At 44.8% G+C, this 23,402-nt stretch overlaps 1 protein-coding gene across 1 annotated transcript in view; it reads right to left on the bottom strand.

The window, feature by feature from the left end:
* NVL (nuclear VCP like) overlaps positions 1-23,402 on the bottom strand; it is a 51,589-nt gene that overhangs the window by 21,217 nt on the left and 6,970 nt on the right. The window contains exons 5-17 of the mRNA XM_037069546.1: positions 21,734-21,791; positions 20,746-21,018; positions 19,694-19,826; positions 19,403-19,479; positions 18,751-18,885; positions 17,057-17,158; positions 14,515-14,632; positions 13,555-13,699; positions 11,373-11,637; positions 9,678-9,896; positions 8,795-8,899; positions 5,207-5,269; positions 593-712 (exon numbers count right to left, since the gene is read on the bottom strand). Coding sequence (XP_036925441.1) covers positions 593-712; positions 5,207-5,269; positions 8,795-8,899; positions 9,678-9,896; positions 11,373-11,637; positions 13,555-13,699; positions 14,515-14,632; positions 17,057-17,158; positions 18,751-18,885; positions 19,403-19,479; positions 19,694-19,826; positions 20,746-21,018; positions 21,734-21,791 — 1,813 coding nt within the window. The remainder of the gene's footprint in view (positions 1-592; positions 713-5,206; positions 5,270-8,794; positions 8,900-9,677; positions 9,897-11,372; positions 11,638-13,554; positions 13,700-14,514; positions 14,633-17,056; positions 17,159-18,750; positions 18,886-19,402; positions 19,480-19,693; positions 19,827-20,745; positions 21,019-21,733; positions 21,792-23,402) is intronic.

Here is a 23,402-nt window from a genome sequence, read left to right as displayed (position 1 = left end):
CTGCTTCAAAAAGGTTATATAATCTTTGCAGGACACTTCCCTATGTTTCCAACTCTTACACAGAAGTACTCCCGATAACAGCTATTCCTGGCCCTCTCTACACTGGAACTTCTAGGAACTGTGACTCAGTAGTAATGTGAGTGGTAATCGGAGCTGACCAATTGTATACCTCCCCCAGAGGGTGATGGTGCTGAGTCAGAGCCGATTATCAGACCCTACAGTGAGTGCACGTCTTAAATTGCATTTTCTCCTGCCTCAGAACTCATTTAACTGAAGAGAATGATAAGATAACAAGGCAGGCTATTCCAAATCAGTATCGTTTCCAGTCCTAGCTCCTCATTTGGGTGAATCAGATAATGCGCAACCAAACTAATATACTAAAAAAAACAACACCACAAAGGTTAATAAAAGTACAACTGGTATCCCTTGGCCCTGACTTCAAAAAACTAGGTTTCTTCAGGTAAAGAGTCCCCAGTGTTCTCAAGGAATGACTTTACAAGAACCACTTACACTTTACGTAAACTTCATAAAAACTCACAAAAGGTTTGTGGTGCTTAAAAAAATCTGTAAATCATGAATTTAGGATACCAACCTCTCGGTCTGATCTTCGAGGGCACAAGGCATCCACTTCATCAAAGAAGATCACACAGGGCGCCGAGTTCTTGGCTCGCTGAAAAACCTGTCGCACAGCGCGCTCACTCTCCCCGACGTACTAGGCGCGCACAGAGGAAATAAAACAAAGGCAGTTCAACTTTGGGGTTTGTGCCAAATTACAGTGAAACGAGTTTTAAGTGACATTTACATGCAGAGTCCGAAAAGTAGTGGGTCGAAGCACATGCAATTGCTGGTATTTATTTGCCCAATTTTGACCTATAAAAATAGCCATTTGTATGTGGCTCAACTTAATAAAATTAGCTGTTACACTTACAAAATTTCTCATTTATAAAATGAAGACTAAATGCAACGTAAAGTCTTCTCTAGGTAAAAAAACCCCTCACCATTCTATTCTATTTTAGAAGTGCTCTCTTAAGCTTTATGCATATAAAATACTCGGCAACTAAATCTGCATTGATTCACCAGTATTTTAAGTGAAAACAAGACACTCTGCTGCTCCCCTGTCCTTTCTACTCGTCCTCTTGTGAAGGAGGAGCCCTGCCATCCCGGGCGCCACGCGGGGCACACGGACCCAGCTGCGGTCCGACGGCTCTCCCACGCACAGTGTGTGCAGCTAGCCAGACCACAGAAAGCCACCGTCTGTCAGGGAACACAGCAAATCACTAGCAGCTCTAACATCAGCTCTAATTAAAATTAAAAGTGATATGTAAGAATACGGTTTCAATTCCACCTAGGCATAAGAAATTATTCCTATAAAACTTCAAACTGTTTAACTGAGAGAAGCAGTTCTGCTATAACAAAGCTGCTAGTGAAACAGAATCTGAAAGCATCTTCCCACCGACGCCGGTGTCGAAGCTGTCTTTGATGCTCTTTTATGACTATATGGTCACAATAAAGTAATAAAGGAACAGACTGCATCACCCGTGACAGCGACCGAAGTATTTTTGTTTCCTCGTTTGAATGAACTGTCTTTCCCTCACCTGTATCCTCCTTTGCTTTGTACTCTTTTTTTTTAAGAATTTATTTATTTATTTATCTTTAGAGGGGAAGGAGAGAGGGAGAGAAACATTAATGTATGGTTGCCTTTCGTCCCCTGCTGGGAGTTGGCCTGCAGGGAATTGGCCTGCAGGGAACCGGCCTGCAACCCAGGCATGTGCCCTGACTGGGAATCGAACCGCGATCCTCTGGTTCCCAGGCCCGCACTCAATCCACTGAGCTACACCAGCCAGGGCTGCTTTGTACTCTTAAAAAAATATTTTATTTATTCATTTTTAGAGAGAGGGGAAGGGAAGGAGAAAGAGTGGGAGAGAAACATCAATGTGTGGTTGCCTCTCATGTGTCCCCTGCTGGGATCTGGCCTGCAACCCAGGCATGTGCCCAGACTGGGAATCGAACCGGCGACCCTTTGCTTCACAGGCCTGTGCTCAATCCACCGAGCTGCACCAGCCAGGGCCGTAATTTTGTCTATTCTGCCTCCCTTACTTGTACCACCTTCCCAATCTACCTCCAAACAATTCATGCACTGGAAAGGATCCCCATGAATCGTTCTTCCCATTACGCTCTCCTTTGCTCTCACGGCACTTTCTGCTACTACAGCTTTTGAGCTCCCCTACCTTCCCTGAATTCTATTGGAAAGTCCTTGGAAAGCAAAGTCGTGACCATTTCAGATTTTTCTCTGATCATAACATCCTGTGCACTGTCCAAAACAGCAAACCCATTTAGTTTCCCAAAAAGTGTAGTTCAGCAAAAATTATACATGGAATGCTGAATCAAGATACTCGGTAGATGTTGTGAAAGAAAAGCTACCAGTGGCTGGGAGAGTTTCACATGGGATGGAAGTGAGCAACCAAAACAGCCGACAGAGAGACTTCAGATACAGCAAACCCCGATGACTAAGTAGAGGAGATATGACTTGGGGGAAGGCAAACCTAGTGTCAAAGGACAGATCCAACTCAATCATAAGGAAGACAAAAGTGACTAAAAAAAAGGAAACAAACAAAAACCCTACCTTGACCTTTAAGAAATACTTCAAATAAGGGTCCTATATTTATCTCTCATTCCTTATTTGCCATTTGGTTTCAATCACAATCTGGCTTTTGTAAACACTATTATGGAAAATGTTCTCCCTACGGTCACTAATGACCTTCTCCCTACAGTCACTAATGACTGTCTAAGTCCCAAGTCCAAGTCCTACTGTGTTTCTTTCATCCTCTTTGGTCAGACTGACAGGCTGCAGCAACCATCTTCCCTTGGTTTCCAGCCTTAGGAAGTCTCGGGCATTCTCTGCCTCTGACAGTCCCCTTTGCCAGCGTTTCCTCCTTGCCCCGGAACTGCTGGTGTCTTCCAGTGCTCTGCCACATGTCACCAGACCCCATCCGTTCCCAAGGCTTTAGGTGCCATCCAGTGGATGCTGACTCCCAGGCGCACCCCCCTGCTGCCTGCTGGGCATCTCCAGACGGTTCCTCAACCCTAAAACTCCCCGGAGCAGACGCACTTCCTAAACCAAGGCGTCCGTCTACCTCGACATACCAATCTGACATCACCAGAGCTGGTGAGGATGTGGGGCAAAGGGAACTCTCGTCCACAGCTAGTAAAGGTTTAACAGCCACTGTGGGGTAAAAGTTGGCAATACTTAATGTTTCTGGAAGTGTACATGCTATATATAAAGTATAGCAATCCTACTCCTGAGCATATGCCCTAGGGGGGAACTACCTCACATATACGTGTGAGGATATATGCATATAATGTTCAACCTAGTATTCACCAAGGAAAAACTGATTTTTAAGTGTACTTATAGTCATCATTCAATGGAGTATCACACAGAAAATTAGTGAACTACAGTAACCATATCAACAAAGGTAAATATTACACATATAATGTTGAACAAAAATAACAATGTAACTGTTACAAAAGAACACATACCATTTATAAAAAGTGCTTTTGTTCTTCCTTTATTTTCTATAACGGAATTCTAAGCACAGCACAGAAGACATAATAGCATACTGAACTCCACATACGCCCGGCCTTAGTTACAGCAACTCAGTTCCTGACCATCGCTGCTTCCTCTATACCCACTTTTTCTCCTTATTTTAAAGGAAATCCCAGACACTGTCTTTCACTTGTAAATGTTTCACTGTTTCAAGTGTAGAAGAGCGCACAGCTCTAACGAACACCCAATCCAGAACTATGGTAAATTCTAGGGGGAGAGAATGGGAACTGTGGTTAGGAAAGGTTTGCAGGGGGCTTCAAGTATACGGGTTTGGTCTGCCTTTTAAAGCTGCGTGACAGATACATGGGGGGGTTCATTATATTACCCATCGCAACTTCTATGCTTGAAATACTTCATAATAAACAGCTGTAAACATTACACTCTTAAAATAAGTTACGCCCTTGCCTACAGCAAGCCTCTATTAGGTCTCTGACATTCTCCAGAGAATCTCCCAACTCTAGCTTGGTACGAAGGCCTGTCACTACCCGGCTACAGCCGTCTTTTGCAGCCTTGTCCCCACCAGTCCCCTCCCTTCCAAGGCTCGTTTCCATGGCCACCTCCAGCTGAAAGCCAAAATAAAGGGCAAGAAAAGCAAAGAGGTGCATGAAAAGCCCATAGGAAAAACTTACGTATAAATCCCTTATTTTAGGGAGAAGTACATAAAAAAAATTGAAGGGGAGATAACTTAAAAAAACCCTTTATTTTTATTTTTTTAAAGATTTTATTTATTTATCTTAGAGTGGAAGGGAAGGAGAGAGAGAGAGAGAAATATCAGTGTATGGTTGCCTCTCATGAGCCCCCTGCTGGGAACTGGTCTGCAACCCAGGCATGTGCCCTGACTGGGAATCGAACCTCTATCGTGTGGTTCGCAGGCCCGTGCTCAATCCACTGAGCTACGCCAGCCAGGGTAAAAAACCCCTTTAAAACAAATGATACCACCCTTACTTCATCTTTGTTTGAATACATTACAAAATGGCATTTTTACTTTTTAGAAGGATGGACACGAAGTAAGAAATTCAATCTCTTAGATTTGAAATAGAAATTGGTTAAATGCCAAAAGAAGTTCTTCTATAGCACTTCAGTGGTTTCTTTCCCCCGCAGTATTCTTATCTACTAACAATAGCTGACTCATCTGAGTCATACAACTACCGGGCAAGGAAAGAAGTTCCAGGAGTCAGACAACTGACTCGAGGCCCAGCCCTACTGCCTCCTGCCTGCAGACTGGACCCAGGTACGCAAACCCTCCAAACCAAAGTTTCCTCGTCTCAGAGTCGGAGGAAGCAGTCATTCGGATCTCAGAGGGTTGTTACAGAATAATGGTGTGAAGTGCCTGGCAAGTACACAGAGTAAGCATTTAAAATGTTAATTATGACGATTACTTCCACTTTGCAGGGGAGAAAACTGAGGCTCAGAAGTTCCCAGACTCAATGAAGGAAGCATATACTCTAAGTATCTGAAGAGAGCTCCATCTCTTTACTCCTACAGAGGCAACTTTACCAAATATTTGACAGTTGTTTCAAAGACCTAAGGACATGCTATCTTGTAATTTGAATGACCATTACCTTCCTTATCTAAATAGCAGCTGATGTCGGCACAACTCACCATATTTAGTAGTTCGGGGCCCTTGACGGATATGAAATTTAGTCCAGACTCGTTTGCAACAGCCTAGTAAGAGGAAACAAGAAGATACAAGTAAGACAAATATTCAGTAAAATGATAACAACAACCTGTGATAACACAGAACTTCTCGTGGCTTCTATTCTATTTCCCCACTTTCATAGATGCCCCCACCCGATTAGAAGAGGGACATGGGAAAAACAGAAATGGATAAAAAGGGAATGTTACCCTGAAACCCTCTAAGAATTACTAAGACTGGAAATCAGGTGAAAGTGACATAAAATGTTTACATGAATGTTGCACACATGTGTAGCCCTAGCTTGGAATTCTGGTGAGAGGTCATTATCTCTGGGACAAGAAACGTCTCGCCCAATGAAAGCACACATTCATTCACTTACAAACCTGAACTTAAACACATCAGTTTAAGTCTTTACCAAGGGTCAGTATCAACAGGCTATTTTTAATAAAGATTAAACTGCAATTAATAATGGCTTAAAACCAGAGAACACATGGCTGTATGTGCAGAAGAACCCAAGGGTTAGAATCTGAATGCAGAGATGAAGTCTCTGTACAGTGTCTCAGAACTTCGCAATGACCAGGTAACCGAGTTCTTTCCTGTTCTTAGGACCTGACAGCTGAGCTCCAGACCCCCAGTCCACATCCTCCTTGGCATCTCCATTTGGACCCTACAGGTACATTTCAAACCTACCATCTCCAGAGCAGGACTCCTGAAGCTCTCCCAGTGCCCCGGACCCACACCCTGAATTCCTTTCCTGCCCATCTCAATACACAGTTTCTAGGCCAAACCTTGGTGTCTCCCTTGATCCCTTGTTTGGTCAATGCACCCCACCCACATGCAAACCCCATTATTAGCTATTGCTAAAATACAGTGAGCTGGACTACTTCTCTACTACACCACCACCTCACGACCTGTATCACCATCCTCTATCGCTTGGACATGCAAAAGCAAAAATGAACAAACAAATGAACCCCCCAAATCCCGAACTGGTCTCCTTCCACTCTTGCTTCCCTCCAACCCATCTCCACAGGAGTCAGAGCACTCTTTAAAAAATGTACATCAGGTTATATCATGTTACTTGATTTCTCATTTATCTTCCATTACAATGTGAGATGTTGTAAGCCTGTATCTGGGACATGACAGTCTCTCTCCGGTCTAGCCACTAGCTCCTCCTCTGGTTCTCCAACTCACCAAGCCCTTCTGCATCCCCTTCAGGGGTTTTCGCACTTGCTGCTCCCTATGCCTGAAGACGACCCCCCTTTCCCCTCCTCTCCATGTGGCCAGCTGCTTCTTCAGGACCCTGAAATACCCCTAATGCCACACCCACAACAGGCCTCCCGATCAATCTAGCACAGCCATCGGTTTATTTCCTTTAGAACTTGGGTGAATCTGTCATTTTATTGCTTTCGTTTATTGCCTGCCTCTTCCAGATAATAAATTCCATCAGCATAAGTTCATTAGTTATCCTAGCACCTGAAACAACTCTGGCCAAGAGTAAGTAGCTCAATAAACCCCTCTGAGCCAACGACTGCGTGCCCGCTCTGCCGGGCAAAGGCTGCTCTCAGCACGAGGAGTGCCCCACCTCTCTGCCTTTGGCTTTCCTGCTGCCAAGTCCCCAAGCTTCCTGCCTCTCGCTCAATACCATTAAGTAAAGGAGAGTCAGAAAACACGTCGAATGAAGTCTGACTCACCCACACTAAAGTCTTCAACATCCAAACACCAGAGAACCAAGATTTAACCCATTAAAACCACAGCGGTTCCTGAAATTATCAGAAATCTTCTCTGGCTTCCAAGTGAAATACAGCAGGTCTTCAACTCACCGCCAGCTACTGTTTGCTCCCACAAATGGCCCCAGACAACCAAGCGATTTTAGCATATTCTTCAGTTTTCTTCTTCTGAGCCACTATTCTCAGTGTCCCAGCTCCAGTAATCACATACATGCCTGTACTTCGTGCGCCTTACAGTTAGGTTATACTTACACTCACCGAAGTAGTGTTCAGAAAGGTTTTACTATTTTACTGTCACTGTGAATAAACCAAACAACCAAGATGAGCTAAGACATTTTTCTATCCAGGTCTCGGCTGCCGTGACCGCTGAGTGGTTCCACGACTTCGCTGTAGCAACACTTTGCCTGTGCCACTCAAGAACATCTCCCATTAGTCCTAGAGTCGTAGGCAAACAGTCCTGCAGCTTTTGGGGAATCTGACCAAAGTGCTGAACCCTCCCCCGTAAAAGGAGCACACAGGTAACACGCTGCCTGGGCTTGCGGATGCAGTGAGCGATGAGGTCCATCCCTGGGGTCCTACCGGAAGTCTGACTGAACAGAGACACACCAAGTTTCTGGCAGTTAGAGATAAGGTTGCAGGTTTGATTCCTGGTCAGGACACACACCTAGGTTGCTGGGTAGAGCCCCCCCCCATCTGGGCACATAGGGAGGAAACCAACCAGTGTTTCTCCTTCTCTCTCTGCCCCTCACCCCTTCCTCTCTTTAAACATCAATACACAAACACTTGGGTGAGGATTTATTTTAAAAAGCAAGAAACAAGGCCAGCTACAAACTATAACTTAACATTCGTTAAAAGCTAGAACAAGCAGAACATATAGTTGCTGTGTTAAAATCGCTGGGGTTATAGTTGATTAAAATGTTTTTCATTTCCAAAGTTTCAATGACCTACTTTTTGTCACTAAAATAAAAGTGGGGGGCAAAGGAACTAAATGGACATTTTTCCAAAGAGGACATCAAAATGGCCAAGCGACACGTGGAAAGATGCTCAACATCACTAAGCACTAGGGAAGTGCAAACCCAAACCTGAGCAAGACAGCACCTCACACCTGTCAGAACAGCATCACCACAGAGACGAGGGGAACAGGCGCCGGCAAGGATGTGGGGTAGAGGGAACCCTCGTGTGTGAACCCTGATGGTAAGAATGGAAGCCGATCTGACCAGCGCAGCTAACAATGGAGTTGCCTCTAAAAATCAGAAACCCACGTACCCGGCAATCCAGCAATTCCACTTCCAAAAATACACCCAAAGGAAATGGGAAATGAAACCAGGATTTTTACGAGATGCGTGCACGCCCATGTTCACTGCCATGTTATTCACAATAACCAACTTATGGAAACAATGCAGACACCCTCCAATAAGTAAGTGGGTAAAACGATGTGTTCCACGTGCACAATGAAATATCACTCAGTCACAAGAAAGGAGGGTTGTCTGCCACCTGTACCAACGTGAATGGAGCCTAAGCACATTATGCAAAGCACGGGAAGTCCGAAAAAGACAGACCCGAACTACCATCTATGTTTGGAACCTAAAAAAGTCAAATGTGTAGAAACCAGACAGTAAGATGATGGTTACCAGGGAATGGGTGGGAGGGCCAAGGAAAAGAAAAGAAAAAAAAGTGGGAAACCTTCCTGAAGAAAATGGCCAATCTTACTCAAATGAACTTCTAATAGAAATTATATGCAAATACCAGTGTAATATTCAGAGTTGAATTCCTATTATCCCACCGATAAGAAGAGATGAAACACACACCGCCGAACTCACGCCGTACCTTTGCCAGCAGAGTTTTCCCACAGCCCGGAGGGCCGGCAAGGAGCACTCCGGCCGGAGTCACCAATCCGAGCGCCTGGAACTGCTCTGGGTTACGCACTGGAGCCTGGAAAGCACAATCCAAACAAAGACGCGTTACGAATGGGCTCCCCTGCTGCACGTTCGCGATACCCCCAGATACGGACCTTCAGCGCGGACCACGAGGCTCGGAGACAGGAACGGCGCCTGGCACGAGCGCTCACCCCATGCGTGAGGTACATGGTGATACAGACCAAGAAGGCCTGCTCTTGACTGACCCATACTTACAGGTAAGTTCTGAAAACATTTTCAACATAAAGGTTTTTTTTAAAAAAAAACATCTAAATGTCTAGGTTACAGAAATTGCAGTCAATGCCTCACTTTAAGAAACCAGAAGCACACCCTACAAAATCAAAAGCCAGAGACCCCTGTTCAACACACCCACCACCCTGTGTCTTCTCGTTCAGCAATTGCACGCGTCTGATCACACTTCGTCAACGAACCAAGGAACGATCAGTCAGGAGGAAAGAGTGAACAGAAATCCCCAGGTCCATGGGCATCATTCAACTGTTTTGACTGTTATGCGTTTGACTGAGTTCAGAAAGTATTCCTTGAACAATGTGGTCCTGGTTGAAACCTGAACTTTCATTTTTACTTAGTGTCACAGAATTCAAGTCCAACCAAACAAGCAAGTCCAAAGTGGATCCCAGAAGGATGATAACCATCATTGGGGCTTAGTAATAACACAGCAGAGCATGTACAAAAAATACACACGCGTCACGTCAACCAGACACTCAACCTAGCACACACACACAACTGCTGGCCCACGACACGGGCCAGCAGCATTGAGCTGCAGATAAACCTACCAATATTGCCATGGTGAGCTCATCCCTAATGTCTTCCAGGGCACCAATATCTGCCCATGTCACATTAGGCACAGTGACAAAGCCTTCCCTTTTGGCGGAGGGTTGGACCGAGGACAAAGCGACAATGAAATCATTCAATTCAACACACAGCCCTTGCAGCTGCTCCTCTGAGAGGGGATCCTGGTTCCTTAGCAACCTCAGCAGACTCTGCAATTCATCCTGAACGGGAGCAATTGGGAGGAAAAAAGAAAAAGCACAAAGTTTGTTGAAACACTACCTTTTTGTACTTTTAAAAATGATTACTGCGATATTTCTGTAAGCTACTGTGAACTTCTATGTATTTTAATAACTTTCTCCACTGACACGAGATGTTAATTTTACCCCAAACAGACCAGCTGCTCTGGCCGAGGACGGGTACAGCAGTCACGCTCCAACGGAGAAGCACGCTCTCCGCACCCCACACTGCGCCTGGCTGCAGCAAACGGAAGCAGCCGATACAGCTTCATCTCAACAGCCACACTATTTCCGTTTTCTCCATTTTGCAGTTATAAATATTTAAGAAGTGGCTGAATTTTGATGGAATTAAAGCAAAGTTTCTCTGACGGCAATAACATTTCATACTACGGTTCCTCAATGGCTCATGAACTAAAATAAACAGAGAGCCGGCAACTACCCTGGCCCCACTGAGGCTTGAACTTCCAAGGCAGACTTCTTGCCTTGTGAGGAGTATGAAAGGACAGGTACGAAGAGTAACTCTGAGTCACTCAATTCACAAAATCCTAATTCATATGCAACACTGAAAAAGGAGTAAGTTTATCATCACGCTTAACAGGCATCAGAGTGGTCCCAAACGAGTAAGAAAAACAAGTAATTGGAAAACCAAGACCTAGACCTAAGCTCCTGCCCTGGGAAGGAGAGGGGTGCGGCTCTGGACCGAGTCCCAACTTCTTGACCTTAGTTCCTTCGATTCTAAGATGAGGGAAGTAATGCTATTTCCTGGATGAAATTACACGGGTCAAGCTATATGATATGCAGACACTCCCTGTGCAAACTATCAGATGCTATATGAAAGTTCCTTTGAGTTCTCATGATTTACCCAACTCAAAATTTTAACACTGATCTTGGACTGATGATTGTCCCTATCACATTCACAGGACTGTCCTGCAGAGCCACCTGCAGCTGGGGCTGAGGGCACCGGCACTTTCCGGTCCACCTGACCAAACGGTAACCAGGAAACAGCACTGAACACCCCACGCGCGAACAGGACTTGGCAAACCTCCCAGGGAGCGCGGGCCCCACGCCCCTGCTGCGGGACTCTGCCGTGAATTCTGCCGTGAATTCTGCCGCGAAAGGTGGAAGTGGGAACAGACAGTATGTGAACTGGTGAGCACAGCCGTGCTCCAACGCAGCCTTCACTTACAGAAACAGGTGGGGGCAGATGGGCCATAGTTTGCCAGCCCCTGCCTGCTCCACAATTTCGTAATCAGTATTGCAGATCGAATTTACTCAGGATAAACCAAAAAACGTAAGAAAACAACTTGTAATTCTGAAATCACAAACATTCTGGGTGTAAGTGGTAATCATTCTAAAGATCAAATGCCAACAAAGCAGGAAATCCTAAGCCCCAACCACACCGACGCCTGTCTGGATGCGCGACAGCAGAAGTGGAGAACACGCGAGGGCTGTGTAAGGCACCTGTCTAGACGGCCCCTGCGCGGCACACGTGGGCTCCGTTCCTGCGCTTCCGTCCCGGCCCCCTTCCAGCAGCCGACCTTCCGGCTCCGGGTCTCCCCCGGGCCCGGCCTGCAGCCGCATCAAGGCCCTGCTGACCGCACACACGGCTGCCTCGCGGCACAGCGCCATCAGGTCTGCGCCGACGAAGCCTGGCGTTAGGTGTGCCAAGTGCCGAAAATGAGACGTTTCAGGGAATCTTAGTTTTCTGCACAGAGTCTGAAGTATTCTGTGGAAAAGACAGGAAAAAATTCAGGTTCCTAAACGACGAGTAAAAACAAGTCACTGAAGTCCTTTATTTGAAGTCCTTGGTCCCTGTCAGTGGCATTGAAATGGGTCCAGTGTAAGATCCAAGAGCTCATTCATTCAGCAAACACTAAATCACTATTACACAGTCCGCTTTATGCCCCTAAGTATTAAGGTAAATATTTGCTTTGATACGAGCTGTATTAAATGCTCTGAGGAATAAAAACACACATTTTTTAAACACTAGTCAGCCTTTAAGAATTTTCCAGTATTACAGAGTAAATAACTGATATATGCAGATTCTTTTAGAGTAGATTAAATAGACATTTACCAGAAATAAAAGCCTCCAAACGCAAACCAGTAACCGTATCCATTACAAAAAGTTATGCTGATATATACTTCAATATCCAATTTCTTATTAGAACAGTTACTTCTTACAAAAAACAGTAAAAGAGTTACACAGGAGGAGTATTTAGGGTTAGTGTTATGATGTCTTCAACTGTCCTTCAGATGGCTTGGCAAAAAAAAGGTGCACAAACACAAATCACCAATACATGCATGTTTTTATGTAGAGAGTGACAGTAAACATGTTAACAAGTATAACCTTTGCTGAAGTGCATATAGCCACTTATTGTATTATTCTTTCAACTTTTCTGCAGGCCGGAATGTTTTCAAGATAGGGCCTTCTACAAAAGCCCGCTGAAGACCCGGTTGGTGGCGGCACACGGGACCTATGACAGAGGACCTCATCTGGCAGGGGCGACGGGCTCCCCCGCGCCCGCGTCTCTGCCACGAAGCCTGGCAGCTCCACAGAGGGCTAAAGAACACGCCTTCCTGCGCTGAAAGCAGCTTGAGAGCAAGGACTCAACAGTTCTCCATAGTCCTCACATCACCCATCAGAACGGCACACACGGCAGGCCCAACAAGCGTCTGCTGAATACACGCGAACAACTTCAGTGTCAGATACTATTTCGCTGCAGTTACACACAAATCAGCACGCAAACCTGAACGTGTGAGGAGCTGTTAAAGACTATCTTCGGGGGAATGCGATTCACAAACATGATGACTATGAACACAGTAGCTGAGGAAGAAATCGCCAACCACTCAAAAGCAGAAGCCACGTGTAGAACGAGGAGGAAGTAAGGGTGACACGTGCTCCCTCCCACAGCGCCTCTGACCACCTGTTCCCTGTGCCCACGAAGTTTGTCTTCGCCGCGTACTGTTTCCTTCCACTACATACTCTCTTCCCTTTTCAAAGCTGCTGCCGATCCCGTGCACCAACTTGAGCGCGATTAGCTTCGACCCAGAGCCATTATATACATAGTATTTCAAAGCATTTCTTCGCTGGACTTCTACTCCTAAACAGTGCGCCTGAGGTATTTTTAGTTACTGACACGCTGGTGGACACTTCTTCGCTCTGCTGACATCAACATCGATGACCAGGAAAGGCTGGTTCCACAGTAGCACCCAGGTTTCAACTATTTTTCACAGATCCCTGGTCTCAGGCAGGTCAGCGCCACAGGTTCAAGTTTGGGAGTCAGAGTTAACCTCCGTGTGAACTGCGCTATTCCATACCCTAGACACTGTTGCTGAGCTGACCAGCCCCACTGAAAAATGCAAGCCACTGTCAACAAGACTGGACAGATGAGTAAGGACATATAAGTCCATTATTACTACTGGGAAAACAATACAAAACAATTACCCTATCAATGAAAAAAGTATTCTTAAAAGTATTAATTTAATGTGGCTTTTTTCCTTTCCAAATCAATTTCACTGGCATGAAAAAAGAGACAAGAGAGAGAGATGGGGGACGAGAAGCCACATGTTTCTCGCCCCTCGATTTCAAAGCATTCAGCTCAGATGACAGAGAGGCCACAGACGTCACACTGTGAGCGTGTACCTTTCCCTGGATGCTTCATCCGGGATGCCAAGGCATATTTCCCGGTCGAATCTTCCTGCGCGGCGCAGAGCAGGGTCTAACGAGTCTGGCCGGTTCGTAGCTCCGATGACGAGGACCCGAGCTGTAGCGGCCACGTTGTTCAGATCTGGAAGGAACCAGACACAGGATGAGCGGGACTCTGTGCCCTGAGTGGACGGGACTCTGCGCCCTGAGGACAGCACTGCTTGTACAAGTCACTTAGGTGGTTAGAGAAAATTCCACACACTCTGAAAGCAGTGTACACACATATAATTAACATCTCCTGAGTGACACGTGAGGAAGACGGTCACAAACTGTCCTCGAGCAGCTCACAACCTGTTGAGAAACACGGAAGACAGGTTTCCTGATGCACGCCTGTCTGCCTTCACAGGTGCAAACAGAGCGCCACGGCGACCTGATGGAAGGGGACAGTGGAGAGCTCATGGAGGAGCTGACAGGCCAGCCAGGAGGGACAGGACACTAACATGCATGCAGAGCCACAGGGAATGGAGTTCTGCATGGGGAATGGGATGGGTGACGGCACAGGGGGCGCAGTCGGAGAGCAGGGAGTCTGGAGGGGCAGAGAGTGTGTCTCCAGACAGGATCCTGGAGTCAGTCTGAAATTGGGGGGTGGGGTGGGGGTACAGTACAGTGTCCAGTGGCTCTGGCTAAGCCACAGATACATTTTTAGGAACAGACGGACTAGGGGCCCAGTGTGGTTTTCTCAAGAATCCTTGCCTGCATCGCACCAGGGTGGACCAGCAAGGAGTGGACGCGCACGCTGCCTCCCAGGGAAGACGATGCCACGGGTCAGGGATGCTCACAGCAACCTCAGGGGCAGCTCGGAGGACACTGCCGGGCCAACCGGAAGCCACGAGGTATTTTCGGATTATTAAAAAGGACAATTACTATCTCAAAGCTAATTGGTCACTTTAAACTCACCGTCCATGCAGGTGAGGAGCTGGGCTACAATTCTTCGTTCCATATCCTTCGAAGCAACTTCTCTTTTGGGGGTAATGGCATCAATTTCATCAATAAAAAGGATGCAGGGTGCATTTGACTAGAAATAAAAATATCACAAAGGATAATCACCAGTTTATTTCCTATACTGCAGCATCGTTAACTATATACATTTTTTAAATCTTACAAGTTCAAGGATCATTCACCAAAAACATATCCCTGAAAAAGGCAGTTCACAATGTATTACTTCTGATTTTTATGACTTAACAGAAGATCCTAAAAGGAGATTCCGTGTGGGATAACACATTCCTAGCCTCCTCAATGCATGCTTTGTGATGATAAATCTACCAAAATTCTTTTGTAATAAGGCGTATTTGCAATCCTATGAAATACAAAGTATATGTTTTAAACTTTTAATCAGAAAACCTAAGCTCACTACAAAATTTATGTGTTCCTACCAACATAAAAATATCCAAGCTTTTCCCTAGAATCCGCTGTAAGGAATTTAAAAAGCACCAGAGGCTTGAACTTATTTTTCACTGTGGTAAAATATACGTAACATTTACCGCTTTAACAGTTTAAGCGCACAATTTAACGGCACTGCGCTGTGCAGCCATTGTCACCATCCATCCCAAGAACTTGACCCCCTCCCCACACCGACACCACAAGAGGCTTATTCTGAGAATCACACTGAGTGAGGGAAGACGGTCATGTCCCCAGACATCATTGTCAGTCTTCTTAAAAACATACACGAGACAGAGTTGAGGTAGGGTGAGTTAACGTAGAATATGAGCGCCGGCTACCTGGACTAGTCAGACTCACGGAGGCAGAAGGCAGACCGGTCGTTGTCGGGGCTGGAGGCAGGGGAAATGGGAAGTCAGTGTTTAATGGGGAGAGCTTCGTACTGTGGTCACCCAACAGTGTAAGTGTACTCAATGCCACAGAACTGTACACTTTAGAAAATGTTTAAAATGACAGAGTAAACACATTTACCACAATAAAAACAAGGAAAAAAGATACAGATCAGTTCAGATAAAAACTTTAAATAAAAGTATCTAGGAAGCGTGGCTCACTCTTCGTCACCCAGTGACCAGGAGTGACACCGATGACGCCAACCGTAGGACTAGGCTGGGACTCCGGACCCTGGGACCGCTACAGTCCAGAGGGGAGAGGGGTGGCCAACCACTCGCTGGCTCTCCTCCCAACCCCCCTCACGACAATGTTCAGAGACGCACCTACGACTGCTGGGTGTGTGACCCAGTTACAAGAGAAAAGCTTTAGAGACCCAAGGTCCCAGAAAACAAGGACGACAGGATTTATCAATGGCCTGAAAAAGTGAATGAGGAAAAAAGGGAAAGAGTGAGTGTAAGTTCAGTTCCAGTTCAGAGAGACCCACACAACCTAAAGAGGTATTTGCCTCCTTTATCTCCATTCATCGTTGTGTTTACTATAAACACAAACTTTATTACTTATTTATGAGCTCATTTTTGAAAACAGGTAACAGCTGAGTTTGACTTGGCTCTGCACAGTTAAGTGCCCTTCCCATCCTTTCTCTGCAGCTTCTTTGTGTTGTCCACACATCAAACCAAGTGGGCAGCTTCTATATTCTAGCTGTTTTAAAAATATTTCCTGCTAAAATACAATTTCTCCTCTGATTTCATATCAGCTTCTAGCAGTTGCACCAGCCATTGCCACCAGCCCCTCTATTTTCTGGGTACAATGACATAAAATTACACTCTCCCCACCTGTAGTTTCTAACCACTGTAGTGGCTTGTGACACCCAAGCGTCATGATGTTTACAGGCATTTGCTGTGTGCTGGGCACTACACAGAAGGTTCTGGAAGAATCCCCTCCTCTAAAACTCTCATGCATCCCATGGGATTTGAGTAGCACCATCAGCCCAGTTCCTAATATGGAAACTGAGGGTTAAACCTCTCGTCTGAGACGACACAGTCAGTACATGGTGGTACAAGGACTGGAACCCATGCTTCGGACCTGAAAGCAGAGAGGATTCTCTACGACACTGTACCGAAGACAAAACTTTACTCGGACACAAAGGTCTTCTTCCTCAGAAGTTCTTAAACATCCAAGTTTAATAACATGAATTACAACTCAGATAAAATCCAAGCTGTAGTTTCTCTGATAACAGAATTTTCTTTTCACAGCTTCCAGCTTCAATCATGCAAATGGAGAAGAGTTGATCCTGGCATTGCTACGGCTGCTTTTATAATGTGGTGATTCTAATATTAGAAGTTTTCACACTGCTTTCAAGTGTCTGGGAAACCTCAATTGTGGAAAGTAAGAGAAATAGATTATCACGAGGATAATCTATTTTCAACATACACTACCGGGAGCGAGAAGTTCTTATATCTGTGTTTGGTTTCAGATTGAACAGGTTATTTTATCCAGTGCTCTGTATCATGAAAGCTACTTTAAATGTTCAGTCATCATGGGTAGCGAATTACCACTTTTAGGAAAGAGGGGCCGATGAATGACCACAAACACTAGTCACTGGCTGACTCACCACAGCTTGTTCAAACAGTCCTCTCAGCTTCTGCTCCGATTCTCCAGATACTCCAGACACAATCTCCGTGGCAGCTACTTTCAGAATTGGAAGGTCAAGTTCCTGTGCACAAATGTATAAAAGGATGACCAAATTTTTAAATTTTAACTTCCCCTTTTCCTTCTTTAGTCCCTTTCAAAATTACATTTTAAAGATTTTACTTGCTTATTTTCAGAGAGAGGGAAACACCAATGTGTGGTTGCCTCTCACACGTCCCCCACTGGGAACTGGCCCACAAGTCAGGCATGTGCCCTGACTAGAAATCGAACCAGCGACCTTTTGGTTCGAAGGTTAACACTCAATCCACTGAGCCATGTGAACTAGGGCTCAAAATTACATGTTAAAGATGACTAGTTTCCTGAGGAATGTCTCCTTGTGTTGGTCCAGTAAAAATCTATGGTTATTTAAAATCTACGGTTTCACTCAAACACACTGACAATCATCTTCCATGTGGTTTCACTACTATAAAACTCCGTTATCATTGCTTCTGAATGAACGGTCTTGGCTCACAGGGGATGTGCCCTCCCCACCCCCCACTGGAACTGCGCCGAAACACACCACCCTGTGGGAGAGGAACGGCGGGGGCTGTGGCATAGCTGTCCCCCCAACAAGCTGCCAGCACCTCTCTGCCCGGGACCCAAGGAAGTAGCCAGTTACCAGTGAGAGGAGGCGGCACTTACGTAAAGGAGAGAAACTAGCGCTGTCTCTCACACACAGGGCGACAGGTTGCCTAAATCCTACTCGCTCTCTTGGCTGTCTTGAAATTCCACCTCTGCAACCGCATTTTCTTGGACATAGACTCTTTACTTGAGTGTCCTGACATTGATCACACGGCGCCCCCACCCCCCCTTCTGTCTCCCACTTGCTACAACTGTGACTGCCAGACATTTATTTGTATGGACGCCTGCTGAGTTCTGTCCCTCACATTAGACTGAAAAGTCCTTAAAGACAGAAACTGGGTTTGCGGTACTTATCACTGTTTCAGTGTCTGGCGTGCAGTGGTCACACAACAGATTTATCTGACAAACGAATAAATGCAGCGAGTCCGTCAAGTTCTCCTACATAAAGGCTTCTGTGTCACGGAGCACTAATCCATCAGTGAGCAGCAGAACACCCGCTTCCTCAAACTGAAACGGCTCAGACATTTTGCGTTTTACCTCCTAACAGTTTCTGAAAAATCTGATGGGACGCAAATAAGATCACTAACTTTTATTTTGCCAAGAGAAGATCTATGTTAGAAACGACATTTTAACCCTAGAAAGTATAAGACCATGATCCTGAATGGAAATTTTGCATAAATTTAGCCCTATAAAAAAACAATGCATCTGTAGTGTTCTTATTTCACTGCTCTTCAGAACCACTGGCTCCAAGAGAAAGGGAAGTAGCTCAAATGTAAATGTAAATGTGTTTTTAAAAAAGGGGGTTGTTCACAGCTACATGATTTTGTCTCCCACCCAATCCTTGCCATGTAAATGACTTGGTACATTTGCAAAAAAAGCATCTCATGAACAGCAGCATGAAAGAGGTAAAAAAAAAATGAGGAAGGGTCAGTCCTCTTGAGAATATGACAAAGGTGGCTGATCAAAGTTGATCAGAGAGAAAAAAACAAGTATCGACAAAAATAACAAAAGCAACCAGGTGTCAGTAAACCTCACCCCAGCAATTGCATGCGCGAGTAGCGTCTTCCCGCAGCCCGGCGGCCCGTGAAGGAGAACTCCACGAGGGGGGATGACTCCCAGGTGCTGGTAGACCTCTGGGTGACGCATGTGTATGAGCATCTTGCAGACTTCCTAGCAGGGAATAAACAGCAAAGATGTCTTTCCCAGCCCGAGAGAGAAAGAACCAACGTTGAATGAAACGTCCTTATTCTTTGGAGCATCAAAGAGAGTGCAGGCGTTAGACTTAGACCTGAGCTTGAACTCCAGCTCAGGTGCCCCCTGGGTGACTCCGGCAGTAACATCCCTGCGCTTCCACTTCCTAATGCCTACCCTGCACGCAACTAGCATGGTCACTGGAGTAGAGTAGACACCAAAAAAAAGTACGATCCATTATTATTACTACTTTTAAACAATGTCACTTACAAATCATGTATCTATGCACACTACAATTAAAGTGGTGACAAAGTTGAAGCTATGATGCTTCTTTTATCCCTCAAAACCCTGAAGGGTACAGCCTGAAGTTAAGCCTGCCCTTACTCACCACCCCGTCTCCTTTTCTATACCGGTTCCTATCAGAAACAAGGAGGTAGGCCTGGTGTATCTGATTAGCAATATACCCACTGGAAGTAAAATTCTGAATTTGAATAACCTTTAACGTCGTGTCATTGCCTCCAACATCTTCAAACTTCACATTGGAGATCTGGAATTCTAGCCCCACGGCATTAGCTGGTGACCGGAAAGGGAGGAAGTGAAAAGATCAGTGATGCAGTAGTAACTCACATTTAACAATTCTTAAGTAAACAAAGGTCCAGTAGATACTGAAACATTTTCTAATAAATGTCTCTGCACACACAAGGTCCCCCAAGCAGATCAGCCTGGAAGAGAGATACCCGCCTCGAAGCAGACACAACCACCACCACCCACAAGACCTGAGCCCCACCTTTCTTTTGCAGGATGGCTTCTATTTCCCCATCTACTTCCTGGAGATCTTCTTTCTTCCTTTTGTCTCCTTTGCTCTTTAACCTGCCCTTCCTTTTCTTATTACTCTCCAGAAGAGAAGACTCTTTTGAATCCTGGGTGATTAAAGCAAAGAGATTTGGAAAAGGTTCATTAATAATCCAAAAGGGGAAAGGTGTTGGCCAATTGAAAAGCTTGGTTCGTGGAAACCGCTCAAGAGACTCATTGTCCAAGAGAAATACAATGTGCCACATATGTAAATGTATGCACTCTAGCAGCCTCACTTACAAAGAAGAAAACAGTGCCAGCGAGAGGCTGCTGCCTCTGCAGAGAAGCTGGGAAGTGGGGGAGGGGGGGAGGGGCTGGGACTACAGAGCCAAGTCCCAGAGGGTGTCCCTGGCAATTTCCAGAGCTTTGATTTTAGGCCAACTGAAGCCACTGGAGGGTTTTTTTTTTTTTAAGATTTTATTTATTTATTTACCTTTAAAGGAGGAGAGAGGGAGAGAAACATCAATCTATGGTTGCCTTTTGTGCTTCCCTTGCTGGGAAATGGCCTGCAGGGAACCAGCCTGCAACCCAGGCATGTGCCCTGACTGGGAATCGAACTACGATCCTCTGGTTCGCAGGCTTGTGCTCAATCCACTGAGCTACGTCAGCCAGGGCACTGGAGGGTTTTTAATATGAAGATGACAATCATCTGACTTAACTCATAAGAAAGGTCTCTGGGTGAAGAGTAAGTGGGGGAACGAGAGTGGAAGCAAACTCCAGCTGGAAGTTTGTTTCAATAGTTAAGGCCAGAAAGAGTAGAGGTGTTCTAAATTGTAATAAAGAAGGTCTACTAGTTTAGAAAGAAAAAAGGAAGAGTAGAGGTGTGGCCCAGGACAGAAATGATGGCGAAAGTGCGGAGGGATGAAACTGCATGTGTACCTCAAGTTCCTGTGTCGTTTGTTTAACACAAGAATCTGCTTAATACTATATTCAGTGAAAAGACTGTAAAGTACTGTACATGGGGCTAAAATTTTACTACAAAAATACCTCTATCTCAGACACTGGCTTCTTATTATTACTCTTCTCCTCTGGTAGGTCCAAGACAGAACTGTCTTTCCTTCCACCTGGAGTTTTGTCAATAAACCACCCTTCTTCGGAACCTCTGGCAGGGGTCTTCAAAGGAGAGGGGCCGGTTCTGGAAGATATCGGTGGTGCTGAAATGCTGGTTTCTCTCTGCTGCATCTCAGAAGCACTTGAAACGGAGTCAGGATGTCCTTTCCGATACAAGGAGAGCAGGGAGCTGTTCATGTGATTTGCCAACTGGCAGAAACATGATTTTAGCATAAGTTACTCAACAGGTACTCAGAAAGTTTGACTGTCTATATCAGTAAGTTTTCTACATTTCGCTTCCAATAACTCCTAACACTTAGAGTCAAAAGAATAGGTGTCTGCAATGAGATGACTCAAACACAAACCCTTACCATCTAAAAAGCTGTACCCGCTCTCCACTCCAAGTTAATGTATTAATTCACAATTGGCAGTTAAATAAAACCTAACATGAACGGTCACTTTAAAAAGTGTAACAGAAGTATGAACATGAGCTGATAGTTATCAATGAGAAGTACTACTATCCCATCAATAAAACTAGACCACATGTAAATGAGTATCATCACGACTGCTGATAGACTAAAAAACTGAGTCACCACTGAGAAAACACAAAGAGCAAGTTACAAATAATTTTATAAATTATCCCCATGTTTCCTTTTAATCCAAGTCTATTTATTGGCAATGCTAACTCTCTGGTTAAAAAAATGTATCCTTTTCACCATTTTTACTATGTATTCCCCTTTCTATTGATGTCTGCCCTTATTTCTGGCCATTCCCATCCCTTCTTTTCCCCTGCATAATAGGCTACAATAAAAACAAACGTGGGAAAAATGGCTGACACAAACGAGTTCACTAGCACTGTACACAGGACGCGTTCAACTGCTTACTGATGAAGATGTTCAAAGTCTCCATTAATGGTCTGGCTTACCTGGGGATCTGGGTAATCTTCCATATTTGAATCTTCATCTGAACAGCTTTCAAAATACCTCGGTAAAAAAAGAAGAAATGTTTTAAAGGCTTTTCTCTCATATCCTAAAAAATGTACTACCTAAAACAAGAAAATTCTGTATCATGAAGGAGAATATTGTGGTGGTTAAGAATGTAGGCTTTGGAATCAGAAAAATCTGGACTCCAAGTCCAGCTTCCCCAGTTACTGGCTTCTCTTAACCTCCCTGAGCCTCAGCTTCCTTATCTACAAAATGGAGATAACACCGTGTAACTCACTGAATTATCAGATTAAATGAAAGCCTGCAAAGTTCTTACTACACAGAAAACGCTTAATAAATCGCAGTTTCCTATAGCTTAGCAATAAAAAAAAAGTGAAATGCTAATTCCCATCAGATCCAAGGGTCTCGTTTAGGAATGTTGGACACCAGGGTGGAAATACTCCAGCAAGTCATAATTAAGCACCGAGTAAAAAATTCTCAAGTTCAATACTACCAAGCCACGTAAGCAAACCTGACTTTTCCGAGTACATGCAGGAAGACAAAAACCAGATATAAATCCTGATAAGGACAAACTGAGAATGCATCCGTTCATTAAAACCAAGAGCTGGTATCTAAGAACTTTCAAGTAACTATAAAACTGTCACTTGAAGTTCATTGTTGTTTCTCTAGCAAATAATGAAACATAAAAGGGGTTTTCCTAAGTAAAAAGTTTGACATGAATGCTATGACCCTCTTTTATAATTAAGATGTCAGTTCTTTTTCTACTCATTAAATTCAATTAATATAATTCGGGGCATTTCTTTTCAATGTAAAGAAGGTGGATTACTCAACTATTTGGGAACAAGTGTTTCTGCCCTACAATTCATACCCAAGAGATGTAACTGATTACAAACAGACTAAGGAGATAAATGTACCACCAGGAAGGAACACCAAGAAAGCACGAGTCATTAACTAGTCCACGTGCTCTGTGACAGAGACCCACGGAGGCACCATCAGCACGGACCACAAAGGAAGGGGCCAACATATGGCACCAAGGAACGACACAGGGCTTCTCTAGTCAAAAGACATTACAGACAAAAAGGCAAATGGCAAAACGGGGCGAGCATTTGCAACACATACATAAAGAGGTGCTATTTTATACAAAGACCTGACCACCAACAAGGAGAATTCAAATACTTCCCAAATAAAAGAAAAAACCCATAGGCAAGCAATTCGCAAAGCAAACGTTAAACAGTAAAAGGAAAATCACTAGTTATTCAAAAATCACAAACGAAAACAATATGATCAATTTTGGCCTACGTAGGTGGCAGAGCTGACACCGCAGTGGAACCAGGACTGCGTGCGAGGTGCAGAGAAGCGCGCTCTTCACACAGAGCCGGCGGAGCACAAACCGACGCGGCGGCCTCCGAGGGCGGCTCCAAACGCGCTCAACACACAAACCCCTGACCCCAGAGGCACCACCCAAGATTTTAACAGAACAAACAAACAAATGTGCGCAAAGACATTTGCACAAATGTGCAAACAAACAAACAACTGTGCGCAAAGACATATGCACGAATAGATGATTACACATACAATGTGCAAAACTAGAAACAACCAAACGTCCATGAATATGCAACTACTTAAAGTAATGTAAATCCAAATGAAAAA

Source organism: Sturnira hondurensis, unplaced genomic scaffold, assembly GCF_014824575.4.
Source record: "Sturnira hondurensis isolate 20B ecotype Veracruz unplaced genomic scaffold, ASM1482457v3 Scaffold0018525, whole genome shotgun sequence".
Classification (NCBI taxonomy): domain Eukaryota; kingdom Metazoa; phylum Chordata; class Mammalia; order Chiroptera; family Phyllostomidae; genus Sturnira; species Sturnira hondurensis.
Note: the sequence above shows the minus strand (reverse complement) of the source record. Positions and strands in the feature narration are given on the sequence as shown.